The 17824-nt window shown below is 42.6% G+C and overlaps 1 protein-coding gene across 1 annotated transcript in view; it reads right to left on the reverse strand.

Annotated features, from left to right (window-relative positions):
* Nucleotides 1-17101, reverse strand: part of LOC137376415 (SWI/SNF-related matrix-associated actin-dependent regulator of chromatin subfamily A member 5) — a 46197-nt gene extending 29096 nt beyond the window's left edge. Inside the window, exons 1-7 of the mRNA XM_068044936.1 lie at nt 16819-17101; nt 9238-9321; nt 5469-5635; nt 3817-3917; nt 2439-2539; nt 1795-1974; nt 565-720 (exon numbers count right to left, since the gene is read on the reverse strand). Coding sequence (XP_067901037.1) covers nt 565-720; nt 1795-1974; nt 2439-2539; nt 3817-3917; nt 5469-5635; nt 9238-9321; nt 16819-16935 — 906 coding nt within the window. The 5' untranslated portion in view covers nt 16936-17101. The remainder of the gene's footprint in view (nt 1-564; nt 721-1794; nt 1975-2438; nt 2540-3816; nt 3918-5468; nt 5636-9237; nt 9322-16818) is intronic.
* Nucleotides 17102-17824: the final 723 nt, after the last annotated feature.

Genomic DNA, 17824 nt, shown 5'->3' on the forward strand with positions numbered 1-17824 from the left:
TTTCAGCCTAAACTGCCCTTTCAGTTTGATTAATAAAACTCTGATCGAAGGGTAAAGGAACAGAAAGATAGAAGCAGCAAATAACCATCACTATATCAACCATAATTACATGTTACTAGTGAAAAATCATCCTCCATTTTAAAATCTCTAATCCTGGATTTTTTTTTTTACATCTTTCTGTCCTTCATTTGCTCATTCTCCCTATGGCAGTCACTTTTGTCTCCACCCCATTTTTCCTTGCTGCTCTTCATCATTCCGTTTCATCCAGTCTTCTCATTCCCCTCTCTAGGGGTAATGGCGTATGGTGAACCTTTGGACCCTATTTTCCCCAGTCCCAGAAATAACAGCACCTTGTTTAAAAATAACTTCACATGTCTCGAAAAGGTACCAATACCACTGAGAATGCAACACCAAGTTTAGCTCTGCCACAAAGCAAGGCTGCACTACCCCCCAATTCACTTTTCAGTAAGCCAGATAGTCCTGCATTTACTTCAACTGTAACCAATAACACTTGCATTAATGAATGGGAAGAGAGAGCAGAGATTGGAGGGAAAATAAATTTACCTTAGATTTTTCATTTTTGATCCTGTGGGCTTCATCGATAACCAGATACCTCCAATTAAACTTTTTGAAAACAGATTTCTCCCTGATCAGCATTTCGTACGATGTCACACAGACATCCCACTCTCCAGGAAGCAGGACATCTCTGATGAAGGCAGCCTGATAAGAAAACTTAAACTTCAATCACTTCTTTTAACACTAGATATTTATCTTTTTAGTGTGCAACTGAGATAAAGTAGAGACAGAATTTATGATCAGGTATTAACTAGCCAAATTTAATCTAATACAAACAATTAAGATATTGAGTTGTTGAAAAATTAGTATAGCCTTCCTTTAGTAGAGTGACCAATATATTACAAAACAATATTTTTGGATATATTTGCAAATTTGGGTACAAGATTATGTGCATGGCAAATCTGTAACTTGAATTATGCAGAGCAAAGAAAGAAAAATTGAACATAGCCAGTCTTGAGGGACCTCGATAGCTGGCACTAACAGATTCATTTTCCTTGTGCATATTGCAAATATGTTTTTAGAGAGAGGGTGAACATAAGTAAATATAATACAGTGCAAGAAAGCAAAAGGTGGCACCAACATTAAAGACTGAACGATGCCAAAACCGATCCCCAAACATAAAATTTCAATTTGTTTTTTTTTAAATTAGGAAAAAAGATTGTATGAAAATTATGCCCCAAGTTTTTAATTAATCCTTCGGTTATTGTACTTCTATTACAAAGTTTTTGGTTACATGTAGCTAAAGTGCTAATTAGTTTTAATTATTTATTCAGTGATTTGAAATTTGCTCATATAGTTTATAGATGTGTTCAACAAAAAATTACAGCAACACCTTGCCCCCTCCTGGAGGTCCTGACTCTCTAGATACTATCTGGCAGATGCTGGATGCCCTTTAGTAGTTTGCACAAACAGCTGTTCTTTTCACAAGCAACCCTTGACTGCTAGTGCTTGCGGACCATTCAATTTCTATTTGGCAAGTGTGACAGGATGTCAAGGTAACAACCAGGACTAAGAATTCTGGCTGATTTTTCTCTTCCCTATGCTGGGGCACCAAGGGTAGTTGTATTTTCCCCATTCAAATCAACCAACACATGACAGATGATCCAACCAGCTCTGCATGGCTTACTTCCACAACATGCAGTGCATTTACCAATTAAGCTCCAAGCACCAGCTGTGTTGTCCAACAGTATTTTCAGGAACATAAAACACAGTTCTTACCCTTTGATCCTTGTCGCCTATTAGGCAAATAGCTCGAAGAGTCGGTATCCATCTCTTGAACTCAAGCATCCAGTTGTGCAGTGTAGATTTAGGGACTAGAACCATGTGAGGTCCAGGAATGTTTCTGTAATGTTTCATGTACCCAAGAAGAGCAATAGTTTGCAAAGTCTTCCCAAGACCCTGTTAAAAATGAAGTACAACAATTAAGCCTCTTACAACCCATCACTGTTCTTTGTTCAGGGTTACCCTGAATCATTTCTGAATAATATAAACCATTCAGCCCATCGAGCCCATTCTGCCATTTAATTGCAGATCATGGCTTATCTACATCTTAATGCCATTTACCCACCTTGGTTCCAGATCCCTTAATACCCATATCGAATAAAAACCTCAGCCTCAGTTTGGAAATGTTCAAACCGACCATGCCTCAGGTTTTTTTTTTAAATAAAAAGGTGGGTTGGGGCAGGGAGGAGGAGGTACCAGATTTCCATTGCTCTTTGTATGACGCACCTTTAAACAACCCAGAGAAGATCGTTTCTCCCTATCTACCTTTAATTACCTGAAACACCTCAATCAGATCACCCCTTAATCTTGAATAGCAACAATCAATGATTGTTACACTCACAATCAATGTAGATTCATACCATTTCATCTGCCAGGATACCATTAATGCCATTCTCATATAAAGAAATCAGCCAATTCAGTCCACGTATCTGGTAGTCTCTGAGTTTTCCTCCTTTTACATCTGTGGAAGAGATGCCAAACATTTAGAGCCTGCAGCCATTGCAACAGTATGCACAAAAAAAACATCTTAAGTGGATATGAAATCATTGCCATGACCACAAAGAAAAAGTATTACATATCAGGAACCATTTAACTGAAAGCATCATGACAGCTTGAGACAACAAAAAGCAAGCAGCTCAATCAAGTTGGTTTCAGGATCTCAACATTTGCATAAAGAATGTCAGCATTCAGATGCAGACTCCAAAACAAAGATGGTGTATTTCACTGAGACTACCACCACTCTATAGTAGCTAACTTAACCATTAAAACAAGGCCAAATAATATAGAGAGACATAAACAGTTAAACAGAGTATGTAAACCTCATTAAGGCACGTTGTGTGTACAATTGGGAGCAAGGGCAGGGGTCGGGGAAGGGATGGGGGAGGTGGCAGGAAAACCAGTTTATTTGGCCTTTGTTGCTTTGTAAGCAATCACTACATAGTTACTACAGGGGTTTTTAATATGTTACGGCTGGAGAAATGCCTTCTGGGAAGAACAGATTATTCAGCTCACCTTTTCATAAAATGAAGAACTGATCATATGTAATGCTCAGCATCAAAAGGAGAGTAAGTTACGTATACACAATCTGTATAATAATTCAATTATTCCTCATGAAAGTACTGGTTCATTTTAAATGTGGCCCAGACTCAAAGACTTCATCCTTCTACTGGCTGCTAGGGACCCATGAAAAATAAATTGGAGCAGTTTCAATTTAGTTCCTTGTGAGCACTGGTTGAGTGCGCATAGCTGAACAAAATGTGCCAAAGGTCGGGTGAAGGGATGATTATGAAGCAGACATTTCATACTGGTATGAAGGTGATCTTTGAGCTTTACCCTGCATTTTATCCAAGCTAAACTTGACCTCAAAGTACTCAATTATTGACAAGAGCATCCAGTAACAAATCAGAAAATTTTAAAATGTCAAATTACAAGTTAGGTTGGAGTGAGTCCATGGACTCCATCACCATAGGCAGGATACCATAAGGGGTCTTTTTTGACAGATTAATGAATGCAGCCAATCAAGCTGAAAGAATGACAGGAAGTGGCTTTGGTTTGAAGATTGAAATTACAGCAGTCTCAAATGTCCCAAGAGTCTACTTTAGACTATGTTGACAAAATTGAATACTGCAAATTGATGAATGGAGACTAAAAAACATAAAAGCAATTGGGAAAAGATAGTGAAAACTCTGAGCTACATTAACTCATGTATGAAATAATGAATAAAATGGCTTTACATACATGATGGGGATTCTTCAAACCTTGTGCAGACATTGGTTGTCTTGCTGTTTTCTGATAGTAGCTCTTCATCCTCTTCCTGTTCTGTACGGCGATGCCGATAACTAAGAATTAAAAGTGAATCGTTTTGTGCAAGGAGTTACTGTTATTTCCCAACCCGTTTTAAGTGAGATGCTACTACAGCCAATTTCAATACTTAACAGCATGTTACAAATTCTCCAGGAGATTGTGTGTCAACTTTGTGGTCAGGTTTAGCACATGTATAGTGCATTACTGAACCAAAACTCAAAAACTTGCAATTAATGCAGGTGGCCATTATTTTAATTTAAAGCTGATCCAAATCTAATTTTTTTAAATCTACTGCTATTCAAATACTTCCAAGACCATGGTAGACTACAGGGTGTATTCGTATTGCTAATTTTAAAAAGATCATACAGATATTTACAACATGTATAAACTTTTTGTACCAATAGATCAGTCACATGTTCTTCAATCACACTTGTGACAAATTTAAGAACTCCAGTGTTTTTAATACAAAGTTGAGAGAAATTCCATGTCTATTATAAAAAATGCAAGATATTGAACATTGGGTGAGCATGTCATTTCAACTTTAAAATGCAAAGGGAGTAGGCCATGTCGTCTCTTGCACCTGTTTAAAACATTCAATTAGATCATGGCAAATCTGTACCTCAACTCCATTTACCTACTGTTGCTTCATATCGTATCCAACAAAAATCTATTGATCTCAATTCAAAATATTTCAATTTACCCAGCATCCACAGGCATCTGGGGCAGAGATCCACATTTCCACTACCCATTGTGTGAAGTGTTCTCTGATTACACTCCTAAATGGCCTAACTCTAATTTTATAATGCCCCCATGCTCTGGAGTCCCTCAGAGGAAACTGTACCTGTATAAAAAAAAAATTAAATCCCTTAATCATTTTAAACACCTCAATTATGCCATCCTCTAAACTCAGAGCAATGAAAACCACATTTATGGAACTTGTCCTCAGAACTTAACACTTTTGATATATCTTTACTGTACCCCCTCCAAAGGCCAATATATCTTTCCGAAGGCTTGGTGCCCAAAACCGAAGGCAGTACTCCAGGTGGTGTTTGACCAAAGCTCTGTCAAACTTCCTCACTTGTGCATTCCAACCCCCTTGAGATAAAGGTCATCTTTCTTTTAGCCTCCTTGATTACATTTTGTAACTGTGCAGTAATATTTAGTGATTTGTGTATGTGGACACCCAAATCCCTTTTGCTCCTCCACAACTCCTAGCCCCTCATATAGAAAACACTCAGCTTCACACTTCCCCACACTGAACTCCATCTGCCAGTTTTACCCACTCATTGGTCTAGATCCCTTCGCAACTTCATGCTATAATTCCCACAACTTATGGTACCTAAGTCATCATCTGCAAACTTGGATATAGGAAAAGAGTGTTATATGTATCCAAGTCAGTGATATACATGGTGAAAAGCTGAAGCCCCAAAACCTCAAGAAGAAATGAAAGCTTTACTTCCACCATTCTATTTTGATCAAATATTAACTCTTTTTTGCCTTTCAAATATGAAGAACGCTTTCCAAGTTGAAAGTGCACGGAATCTGCATTATGAATCCAAAAACACATTGCCTGTAATATATCTTACTCTCCAACCGACAGAAGCGTCTGTTTCTCATCTTTCTTTATGCGAGGACGTCCAGGTTTCATCTTTAAAGGTGAAGTTGGAGTCTTCTGTGCAGCAGGTTGGATAAAGTGGGCAAAAAGCTCGGTCTGCTGCAGCAGATAATCAAATCTATTTGACCTGTCTGCTTTCTGCCAACCAAAAAGAAGAAAACAAAATACGTGTTAAATAAGAAAGTGTGGCCAAGTGAATCAAATTGGGATCAAAGTGCACAAGCATTTCTCAATTAATCTATAGTCAAAGGGAATGTTTTTTCTTGCTGGGATCTGCAGATTTGTTTTTAAATAAAAACTAATAGCTCATGTCTTTGGAAAGGTCATCTTTTTGTTAAAAAACATGATTTGCATTCACCTGCTATTATTTTCTAAAGTTGAACCACCAGGCAACTTTTCCATGGCGCCGGTGGGTGGGGGGGCAGTGTTGGGAATGATTTTAATAGCACTACAGCATCACCCATCTCAATACTTCAATTTAAAAATTCTCTCTTTAAACACAACCCATATTTGGAAAGACAAAAATGCATAAATTGTTTTTTTTTTTGAAAAAAGAAAAGGCAATATCAAGTGGACATAATACAAAAAAAATGTCCAGTGTGCTTTACTGAACTCCTGGGGACAACACAACTTACCCATGAAAGACATTTTTTTCGACCCTGTATACAGGCCTGACATTTTACCGCCCCCCAACAAGCAGGACGGAGGCGGAGAGGGTCATTCCTGACGCCTTCCTCCCCCGCTGCAATTTCATGTGGGGCAGCGGCGGCGAGAAATGGCCCGCCCGCCAAGGCCAATCAAGGCCCTTGTGGCCAATTAACTAGCACTCAAGGGCCTTCGCCCGCCGCTATTTATCCACAACAGCCGGATGGCAAAGGCACCAAGAACACCGCCAGGTAAAACGTGGTGGCCTTCTTGGCGGGGGGTGGGGGACACTCCTGGACTCCTGATCGGGCACCCTGTGCCCCAGGAGAGTCGCCCTCAAAGCTCCAACTGCCCACCGCCGCCACCCACCCCAACCCAGGTAATTGTCCCCGGCGAGGCCCCAAAAACTTACCTTCGTCTAGGGGCCATCCTTCTTCTTGCTGCCAGTGGCACTGGGACTGAGTTGCAGATCTGCTAATTGGCCAGCAGCTCCATTAGTCGGGACTTCTTGCCTGAAAGAGGTGGAAGTCCTGCCCAACGCCAATCAAGGGCCTGGGAAGCGTAAAAACCCTGGCGTGGCTCCCCAGGCCCGGTGAAGGCGGCTTCGCCCCTGACCTGTTGGCCAGTGGGAAGAGCTGCCAGCTCAATATAAAGTTCTGGTCATAAACTCATGCAATCTGGTAGAGCAGTTTAAATAAGCCAAACTCGAAGTTAGCAGTCTTCATGATTAACTCACTTTGAAAAATTGAGTATGCAGTCTATACTTTAAGTGTAATGTGCTGCAAAATGAAACTAGAAGTTACTACAGGAAAAAGGAGGTCCTTAGTGGTTAATGTTTTAAGGTAACAGCAGCCATTTATCCTCCTGTGGTGTGAAAATAGTTGCTTAGGCAATAACTTTTATTCTATACCACTTCCAAAGGTTTGTTGGCACTGCCATTATGTTAAAATTGCTCCATTTGCTCAGAGGATTCAGTCACACAAAAATGGAGGATCAGACCTTTTTTTAAAAAAAGTTTGTTCATTGCATGTGAGTAGCACGGGAATGGACAGCATTTATTGTCCATCCCTCAATAACCATGAGGTGGTGGTGAGCCACCTTCTTGAACAGCTGCAGTCCATGCAGTGTAGGTACACTCACAGTGCTGTTAGGGAAAGAACGCCAAGATTTTGACCCAGTGACAAGGAAGAAACAGTGATACAGCTCCAGATCAGAAAGGTATGTGATTTGGATAGGAACTGCAGGTTGTGGTGTTCCCATGCGACTGCTGCCCTATTTCATCTAGGTGTTAGAGGTTTCAAGTTTGGAAGGTACTGTCAAAGGAGCCATGGTGAAATGCTGTAGTACATTTTGTACATACTGCTGCCACTGTGAGCTGGTGGCGAATGGGGTGTCTTTCAAAAAGGCCATTTTGTCCTGGACGGCGTTGAACTTTGAGTGTTACTAGAGCTGCACTCATCCAGGCAAGTGAACAGTATTCCATCACACTCCTAACTTGTGCCTTGTAGATGGTGCACAGGCTCTGATGAGTCAGGAGGAGAGTTATTCACTGCAGAATTTCCAGCCTCTGACCTCCTCTTGTAGCCACAGTAATTAAATGTTCAGTATGTTTCTGGTCAATGGTAATCCCCCAGGATGTTGACGGTGGAGGATTCAGCAAAGGTAATGCCATTGAATATCATGGAGAAATTGTTGGATTCTCTCTTGTTGAAGATGGCCATTGCCTGGCACTTAAGTGACAGTAACATTCATGCCACACATCAGCCCAAGCCCGAACATTGTCCAGGTCTTGCTGTATGTAGGCACAGACTGCTTCAGTAGCTGAGGAGTTGCGAACGGTACCTAACGCTGTGCAATCATCAGCGAACATACCCGCTTCTGACCTTATGATGGAGGGAAGGTCATTGATCAAGCAACTGAAGATGGACACTACCCTGAGGAGCTCCTGCAGCAATGTCCTGGGGCTGAGACGACTGGCCTCCAACAACCACAATCATATTCCTTTGTGTTAGGTATGACTCCAACCAGTAGAGAGTTTTCTCCCTGATTCCCATTGACTTCAGTTTTGACAGTGCTCCTTGATGCCACACTCTGTCAAATGCTGCCTTAATGCCAAGGGCAGTCACTCTCATCTCACTGCTACAACATAAATTTGGCACAAGAACTCTGCTTAGCTCCAAACATCACAACACCAAGAAAGGGGGAAAACTGGTTAACATTTTTAATGCATCATTAGGTTTTCCTTGATGAGCCCAAATTATCTTAATATAATTAAAATATTAATTCCAAACATGCAAGTTTAAATTTCATGTTTGCAGTCATGTTTATACTAACTCACTAAATTCTTACAACTAGGCATACTGAAAGTAACAAAATGCACACCGCTGTCCTAGGTTCCAAGAGACTGGGAAAGACATTTCATGTCATCACATCACAACCACCAATGAACAGAGAAAAAGTCAAAGATTGTAAAATGTCAATTATGGTTACAACATTATCATACACTTCTTAGACAGTTACCACTACTGATTTAGCAACAACTTGGTGCTTCAGGAATCTGGAGACATTCGAGTTATCTCACACTGAATGATGCACATCACTGCACTGAGACTACAACTGTCAATGCCAGCTCTAAATAAGCTACACTCCTCGTGTGTGCTCAACATTGAGCATCTATGCCACTTTTAAACCTAGTATCAGGTTACAATCTTACAAATGGACTAACCTCCCAGAGAAGTCAGAACATTAAAATTCCTTCGAAGGGAATTTAGGTTGAATATCGCAAGATATCACCCTGTTTAAGGGGACTCCTGCTCTAAAAGATGGAGCAGTAGAGCTGAAAGTTTTAAAACAAAAAAGGTCACAGGTCCTGGAGCACATCCGTACTTTTTTTTTGGTGGTGGGATGCACAGTTTCAGGTACACAGTTGGTCCCTGAAGATTAGATAATTAAAGGTAACCTGAAAAATTCTAATGTGGCAATTACTTGATCCAAATTAAGGGGCATGCAAGCAAGAGGCTTTCCATGTATGCATGTAATTATTATTGCAATATTTTCAAATGAAAGTAATTTCTACAACTGTTAATTGTTTTTACCATTTTCTCTTCATAAGCAGGATCCTCTTCTTTAACCTCCGGTTTAGGCATTTTGAATATAAACGCTGTATCACCACTGTCCATCTAGTTGAGAAAATATTAGATTAAAAGTCAATAGGTTTACAAGAAACAGTGATTTGCAGAGTACAGAATTATTCAACCTGAACGACACTGCATTACGAATGTTAAACCTTCTGATATTTCAGGAATAATTAAAACAAAAGACACCAACCAAATCATAGGGACACTGAGATGGAAGTACAAGCAGAACTACATTACACCACATATTAGAGACACGGTCAATGTCATTTGGCAGGGGGAATATGCTCACTCATTTTAAAATAGACAAATTTTCTCTAAGAAAAAGTGTAAAGACAATAACATTGGCTTTTGTCCTTAGAGTAAATCTTGATTTTGCTAAATTCATGATCTCAGATTATAGAGATAAAACAAAAAAAAGACATGCATTTCTATAGTGCCTTTCACAATAACACTTTACAGCCAATGACGTAGTCTTGAAGTGTAATCAATGTGGCAGCCAATTTGCACACACCAAATTCCCAGAAACACCAGTGATAATGGACCAGATACTCTGTTTTCAGTGATGTTAATTGAGGGATAAATATGGGCCAGGACACCGGGATAACTTCACTGCTCTTCTTCCAAATAGTATCCTGGGACCTTATACATCCAACCGAGAGGGCAGACGAGGCCCTGTCGCATCCGAAAGGTGGCGCCTTCGACACTGGAGTCTCAGCCTAGGTTTCTATGCTTAAGTCTCTGTGATGATATTTGAACGAACAACAACCTTCTGACTCAGAGGCGAGTGCACTGCCAATCGAGCCACGACTGATGAGAAATATGAAATCACGATAGATATAAGGGTTCAACTCATCTCTTGTCTAACTGCTACTGTTACAGCTAGCCAGGTCCAAAACTATTTTGTCATTATGTAGATTACATACTGGTCTGTGCCTTTCTTGAAAGAGGACAGCCTCTCAGTTGTGGTTTCCTTCTTGTGAATCTTTTTTAAAAAAAAATCTTCTCCAGTGTCTCTGTATCCTTTATATAATATGGAAACCAGAATTGTACACAGTGCATAAAGATGTGGCCTAATCACCAACACCTTGAATTTATATGCCACCTTTAACATAGTAAAACCTCTAAGGCGCTTCACAGGAGCGTTATCAAACAATATTTAACATTGAAGCACAGAAAGAGGATAGATGTGATCAAACAGGTAGGTTTTAAAGAGAGGAGAGCTAGAGGGGTGGAAAGGTTTAGGAAGCGCATTCCAGAGCTTAGGGCCGAAGGAACTGAAGACTATTAAAAATCAGGGAGACCAGAATCAGACTGATCTGGCAGGATTTTGGGAGATTACAGAGATAGGAATGGGCAAGGTCATGGATAGCTTTGAAAACAAAGATGACGAAATGAAAGAGATTCAAAGACTATCGAGTAGTTAGAATGGGAGACTTCAATGATCCTAATGTAGACTAAGATAGCAACCGTATTAAAGGCATGGATGTTGAAGAGTTTCTAAAGTGCGTTCAGGAAAATTTTCTACATCAGTATGTTTCTGGTCCAATGAGGAGGGAACACTGCTGGATCTAGTTCTGGGCAATGATAGGATAAGTGGATCAAGTATCAGTAGGAGAACATTAAGGGGACAATGATCACGGTATAAGGTATAGATTAGCTATGGAAAAGGACAAGGAGCAATCCAGAATAAAAATAATTAATTGGCGGAGGGTCAATTTCAATGGGGGTCGGGGAGCACAGATCTGGCCTAGATGAATTGGCGTGCTGATGAAAGGTCACAGACCTGAAACGTAAACTCTGTTTCTCTCTCCACAGATGCTGCCAGACAGTGTATTTCCAGCACTTTCTGGTTTTATTTCAGATTTCCAGCATTGCAGTATTTTGCTTTTATTAAACTGGAATCAAAGATTGGCAGGTAAAACTGTAATGGGACATTGCACTGTCTTTAAAGAATGAGATAGTTCAGGTACACTGCAACGAAGAGGAAAGGTGGGACAAACAAAGCAGAGCTCTCTGGATGACGAAAGAGATAGAAAGCAAGATGAAGCAGAAAAAAGGGTGTGTATGACAGATGTCAGGTTGATAATACAAGTGAGAACCAGGCTGAATATAGAAAGTTCAGAAGGGGTGAAAAAAGAAATAAGGGAAGCAAAGAGGAATGAGATGATACTGGCAGCCAACATTAAACAGAATGCAAAAGTCTTCTATAGGCATATAAATAGTAAAACAGTGGCAAAACGAGTAGGACCGATTAGGGACTAAAAAGCGCATTTAAGCACGAAGACAGAGGGCACAGCTGAGGTACCAAATGAGTACTTTGCATCTGTCTTTACCAAAGAAATTGATGCTAGCAAAGTCATAGTGAAAGAGGTGGTAGTTGAGACACTGGATGGGCTAAAAATCAATAAAGAGGAGGTATTAGAAAGAAGGTATATTTAAAGTTGATAGGTCACCAGGACCGGATCAGATGCATCTGAGGATACTGAGGGAAGGAAGGATGGAAACTGCTAGGGCACTGGCCATAATCTTCCAATTCACCTTAGATACAGGGGTGGTGCCGGAGGACTGAAAAATTGCCAATGTTACACCCTATTTTGAATAAAAGTGTAAGGAAGCCCAGCAACGACAGGCCAGTCAGTTTAACTTCGGTGTTGCTTCAATTGTATAGACCCTTGGTTATACTGCACTTGGAGCAGTGTGCGCAGTTTTGGTCCCCTTACTTTAGGAAAGATATTACTGCCATAGAGGGAGTGCAACAAAGATTCGCAAGACTTGTTCCCAGGATGGTGGGACTGTCCTATGGAGAGATTGGGGAAACTCGGCCTGTATTCTCTTGAGTTTCAAAGAATGAGAGGTGATCTCATTGAAACCTACAAAATACTTTAAAGGGATAGACAGGGTAGATGCAGCTAAGATGTTTCCCCCTAGTTGGGGAGTCTAGAACCAGGGGACACAATTTCAAAATAAGGGTGAGGCCACTTAGAGTCATAGTGTCATACAGCATAGAAACAGGCCCTTCGGCCCACCGCGTCCATGCCGACCATAATGCCTATCTATACTAATCCCACCTGCCTGCATTAATTCCACATCCCTCTATGCCTTGTTAGGACAGAGATAAGGAGAAATTTCTTTACTCAGAGGGTTGTGAAGCTTTGGAATTCTCTAACCCAGAGGGCTGTGGAAGCTCAGTCACTGAGTATGTTTAAAGCAGAGATTGACAGATTTCTAAATACAAATGACATAAGCAGATTTGATAGTGTGGGAAAAGGTATTGAAGTGGATGATGAGCCATGATCATATTGAATGGCAGGGCAGGCTCGATGGGATGAACGGCCTATTCCTGTTCCTATGGTATAAAAGCTTAAAAGAAACAATAATCTGGGACAAAATTAACAGTCACTTGGACAAATATGGGATAAATAAGGAAAGCCAGCAGAGATTTGTTAAGGGCAAATTGTGCTTAACTAACTTGATTGAGTTTTCTGACGTGGTAACAGAGAGGCTTGATGTGGCGTACATGGATTTTTAAAAGGTGTCTCAATGTGTTACAGAACAGTCTCGTCAGCAAAGTTGAAGCTCATGGAATAAATGGGACAGTGGCAGCATGGATACGACGTTGGCTGAACGACAGGAAACAGAGTAGCAGTGAATATTTGTATTCGGGCCTGAAGGACGATATACAACCCCATGGGTTGGTATTGGGGCCACTGCGTTTCTTCATCTATGTAAATGATGTAGTCTCGGGTGTGCAGGGCACAATTTCAAAATTTGCAGATGACACAAAAAAATTGAACTATTGTAAAGTGGATAGCGATAGACTTTAAGAGGACATAGGCAGGCTGTTGGGCAGACATGTAACAGATGAAATTTAGTGCAGAGAAGTATGAAGTGATACATTTCCGTAGGAAAAACAAAGAGAGACAATATTAAGGATACAACTCTAAAGGGGGTGCAGGAGTAGATGGCAGGTTGAGAAAGTGGTCAATAAAGCATACGGGATCCTGAGCTTTATAGAGGCATAGAGTACAAAAGCAGGGACATTATGGCGAACCATTATAAAATACGAGTTCAGTCTTATCTGGAGTATTGTGTCCAACTCTGGGCACCAGATTTTAGGAATGACGTGAAGGCACTGGAGTGCAGAAAAGATTTACGAGAATGGTTCTGGGGATGAGAGACTTCAGTTACGAGGATAGATTAAGGAGAACAGTCCCAGCTTCACCAGAGAAGAGATTTAATAGAGGTGCTCAAAATCATGAGGGGTCTGGGCAGAATAAATAAAGAGAAACTGCTCCCATTGACGGAAAGTTGAAAACTAGGGGACACCAATTTGAGAAAGAACCTGAGGCAATATGAAGAAAAACCATTTTACACAGTGAATGATCAGGGTCAAGAATGAACTGCTTGAGTGTGCGGTGGAGGCATATTCAATCGTGGCATTCAAAAGGGAATTGGTTAATTATTTGAAGAGAAAAGAATTTCAGGGCTATTGGGAAAAGGCAGGGGAGTGGGACTAGCTGAATTGCTCTTGCAGAGACCTGGCACAGACATGACAGGCCAAATGGCTTCCTTCTGTGCTGCAAGCATTATATGATTCTATTAAAATCAAGGCGTTGCCAGACTGGAAGCCAATGTAGGTCAGTGAGCATAGCGACGATGGATGTGGGGATTTGGTGCAAGTGAGAGAATACAGACAGCAGAGTTTTGAATGAGCTTAAGTTTATGGAGCCTGGAAAATAGGAGGTCGACCAGTACAGTGAAATAGCTGAGACGTGGATGAAGGTTTCAGCAGCAAATGAGCTGAGGCAGGGTGGAGATGAGCAATGCTACTGAAATGGAAGTAGGATATTTTGGTGTTGGAGTGGATATGTGGTCAGATACTCATCTCAGGATCAAAAGGTTGCAAATGTTCAGGCTCAGATAATTGCCTGGGAGACGGATAGATTTTGTGGCAGGGTCTAAAGACAATGACTTCAGTCATTCCAATATTTAGTTGGGGGAAACTTCTGCTCATCCAGCGCTGGATGTCGTACAAGCAGCGTGACAAATCTAAGATAACGGAGGGGTCAAGAAAAGTGGCAGAGGTAGAACTGGGTGTCATCAGCACACATGTGAAGCCCGACACTGTGTTTTCAGATGATGCCTCCAAAGGGTAGCATGTAGATCAGGAATAGAAGGGGGCCAAGGACTGATCCAGAGGCAATGGTGCAGGAGTAGGAAGGGAAGCGACTGCAGGTGATTCCCTACTTATGAGTGGACAGATAAGAAAAGAATCGAACTAGGCGAGGGCAGTCTCAACCAGCTGAATGAAGAAGGATGGTGTGGTCAACCGCGTCAAAGGCTGCAGACATGTCAAAAGGATATTTACTGCTGTCACAGTTGCATAGGATGTCATTTGTTTGACTTTGATAAGGTGCTGTTTCAGTGCTGTGGCAGGAGAGGAAACCTGAATTCTAAAGGGGGTGCAGGAGTAGAGGGCGCTGGGAGTAAATGTGCACAAATTGTGCAGGGCAGGTTGAAAAAGCATCCTGGGCTTTATAGAGGCACAGAGTACAAAAGCAGGGAAGTTATGGTGAACCATTATAAAACAGTAGTTCAGTCTTAACTGGAGTATCATGTCCAATTCTGCACACAATATTTTAGGAATTGTAGGAAACATGTGCACAGGTTTGGGATGCGTCAAAATATTTAAGGATTTGAGAGGAAAGGGAGGTTGGAGACGAGACAATTTTCAAGAACAGAAGGGTCAGGGATGTTTTTTTTGGAGGAAGGAGGTGATAATGGCAGAATTGAAGGGAAAGGGGACAGAAAGGAGAGGGAGCCATTAAGTACATCAGCTAGCATGGGAGGCAGAAAATTGGGTGGTCAGCATTTTAGTGGGAATGCATAAGATGAACTCCGAAAGGATTAAGAAAGAACTAAAGATGCGAGTTCAGGGCTAGGGTACGGGGGAAATGTTAAAGGAAGTTTGGCTTAGCGGGCTAGGGGGAGGGAAGCAGCAGAGGCAGTCGAATGGATGACCATCTTAGTGACAAAGAAGTCTATGAGCTCCCTGTTCTTGTTTTTGAAGATGAAGATGGAGGAAGCAGGGCCGTGAGGGTTTAAGATAACAGTCTGCACGAAGAGAAGTCAGGGGGCTAGCTTTACATTCCAGCATGCAAGCTTGGTAAAAGTTTAACATAACTTCTCTGCTTTTCAATTCTATCCATCTAGAAATGAAGAGTACTTAGTTTACTATTTTAAATGGTCTTATTCTGCATTGCTACTTTTAATGATGTGTTTCTGTATCCCAGATCCCTTTGCTGCTCCACCCCATTTATCCTAGTATGAGGCCTCCTTATTCTTCCTACTGAAGTGTAACACCTCATCTTCATTAAAACTCATTTTCTAATTATATGCTCATTTTGCCAGTTTTGTTCAGTATTAACCAGGCCCCCAAAAGTGTTCCTTCTGCTTTTGAATCAGGATTCTAAATTGAGACAAAAGCAAATTGCCAGATTCCTAATAATCCATCACAGCACTACCTCTAGAGAAGGATGATGAGGCAGGTGTGCTGTGTTCTGAACAATATCTTGCCAAATGATTTTATTCGATCAGAGGTAAAACACAACATTGATAAATGGTTTTAGCTCAGATAGCTTGGCCATTGGCTCACCCAAAAACAGTAAATAATTTACCTTTAACACTGCTGCCCAGCACAGAGGGAAGGCAGATAGGTGGAACGGTGAAGTTGTATTTGCGGCTTCAGACCGCAAGCTCTGGTTATTTCAGTGCTGCTAAATTAACAGAATAAATGGGTCAAATTCCAAATCAGAACTGGGAAATACTTGCACTGAAAACATCTCTACAATAAATATGGGGAATGAATGAGCTACTCATTGCTGATTAGTAATCGTAGTGGTCTTGGATGTCGACCCAGAATAAAATCCTTAAAAGCTGTTACATCTCTAAATTTGTTCTGACGAAAGGTTATGGACCTGAAACATTAACTATGTTTCTCTCTCCACAGATGCTTTGTGACATGGTTAGATTGTGGAACTCGCTGCCACATGGAGTAGTTGAAGCAAATAGCAGAGATGTCTTTAAAAGGGGAAGCTAGATAAGTACATGAAGGAGAGAAAGGAATAGAAGGGTATGTTGATAGTGTGCGAGATGGTGGAGTGGGAAGAGGCTGTTGTGGAGGGTAAAGACCATTTATTTCTGTGCTGTAAATTCTCTGCGACGATCCTGAGAGTCTGAAAAGGCAAAATGAAACAAAGGGGGAGGATGGAGCCGCACTGAGCATGCGCCGCTGCCGGCACTCTGGGCCGGGCTGGTACCGCGCGGGCGGCCAAACGGTTGCTTTTGGAAGCCAACACGAGGCGGTAACGGCTACCGGGGACGGGCTCGGTTTCAAGGCCAAGCGGCCTCCTCCCGGTCCCCGGTCTGAGCCCCGGCTGCTGGGACCGACAGCCCAAACCCGGGGTCCCAGGAAGTGATAGTCCCCTCACCCACCCCCACCTTCCTCTCCGGTAAACACCCGCCGCCGCCGCCACTCACCTGGAGCGGGACTGGAGCCTGGGTCTGGATTTCCGCCGCCGGAGCCACTTTCACCTCCTCCGCCTGCCCCTCAGCCGAGTTCAAGTTGGCGCTCGGCCTCTCCTCCGCTTCGGACATTTTCCTTCCCTCGCGGAGCGGATGAATTAAAAACGATTGACGGGCTGATCGGGGGCCTCCGAGCGCCGCCTGCTCCCCCCGCCGCCAACCGGCTCTCGCTCTCTCCCTCAGCCGGCTCGGCTCTTCCGCTCAACCGCCGCCGCCACTCGGACTCTCGCGAGAGCCGCGCCGCCAGTACCGCGAGACTGAGCCCGGGCCCCGGGATTCCTCCGGGAACCACCTCCCGACTGTTCTCGCGAGAACTCGCTCATGTTGTTACTTTTAGTTTGAACTGTTGCTAAGTAACAGTTTAATGGCGGGAAGAGAGGAGACAGACTGGGGCAGTAGAGGAGAAAGGGTGCGAAATAGAGGGGGAGGGTGGGGGGAAACAGAGGAGAACAGGTGCAAAATAGAGGGGGAGGGTGGGGGGAAACAGAGGAGAACAGGTGCAAAATAGAGGGGACAGGGTGGAGGACAGAGCAGGGGAATGGATGGGACGGGGGGAATAGAGCGGACAGGGTTGGGGTGGGGGATTGGACGGGCAGGATGGGGAGCAGAGGGTGGGGAATAGAGGGATTAGGGTGGAAAACAGCGGGGGAATAGAGGGGGAGGGTGGAGAAGAGGGGTCAGTCTGGGGGGAATAGAGGGAAATAGAGGAGAAAAGGTGTGAAATAGAGGCGACAGTCGGGAGGAACAGAGGAGGGTAATAGAGGGGACACTGGGTGGTAAAGGGACTGCATTGTGAGGAGCGGAAGGTATTGACAGGTGGGGCAGAGAAGAGGGAACTGGGGAGAGTAGGGGACTGCGAAGGGGAGAGGTAGGACACAAAGGGGAAGGTAGAGCAGAGGGGGATGGAGAGGCAAGGAGATGAAGGATGAGGAAGTGGGGAAAGAGGGAATTTAAGAGGAGG

This window comes from Heterodontus francisci, chromosome 1 (genome assembly GCF_036365525.1).
Source record: "Heterodontus francisci isolate sHetFra1 chromosome 1, sHetFra1.hap1, whole genome shotgun sequence".
In the NCBI taxonomy this organism is placed as follows: domain Eukaryota; kingdom Metazoa; phylum Chordata; class Chondrichthyes; order Heterodontiformes; family Heterodontidae; genus Heterodontus; species Heterodontus francisci.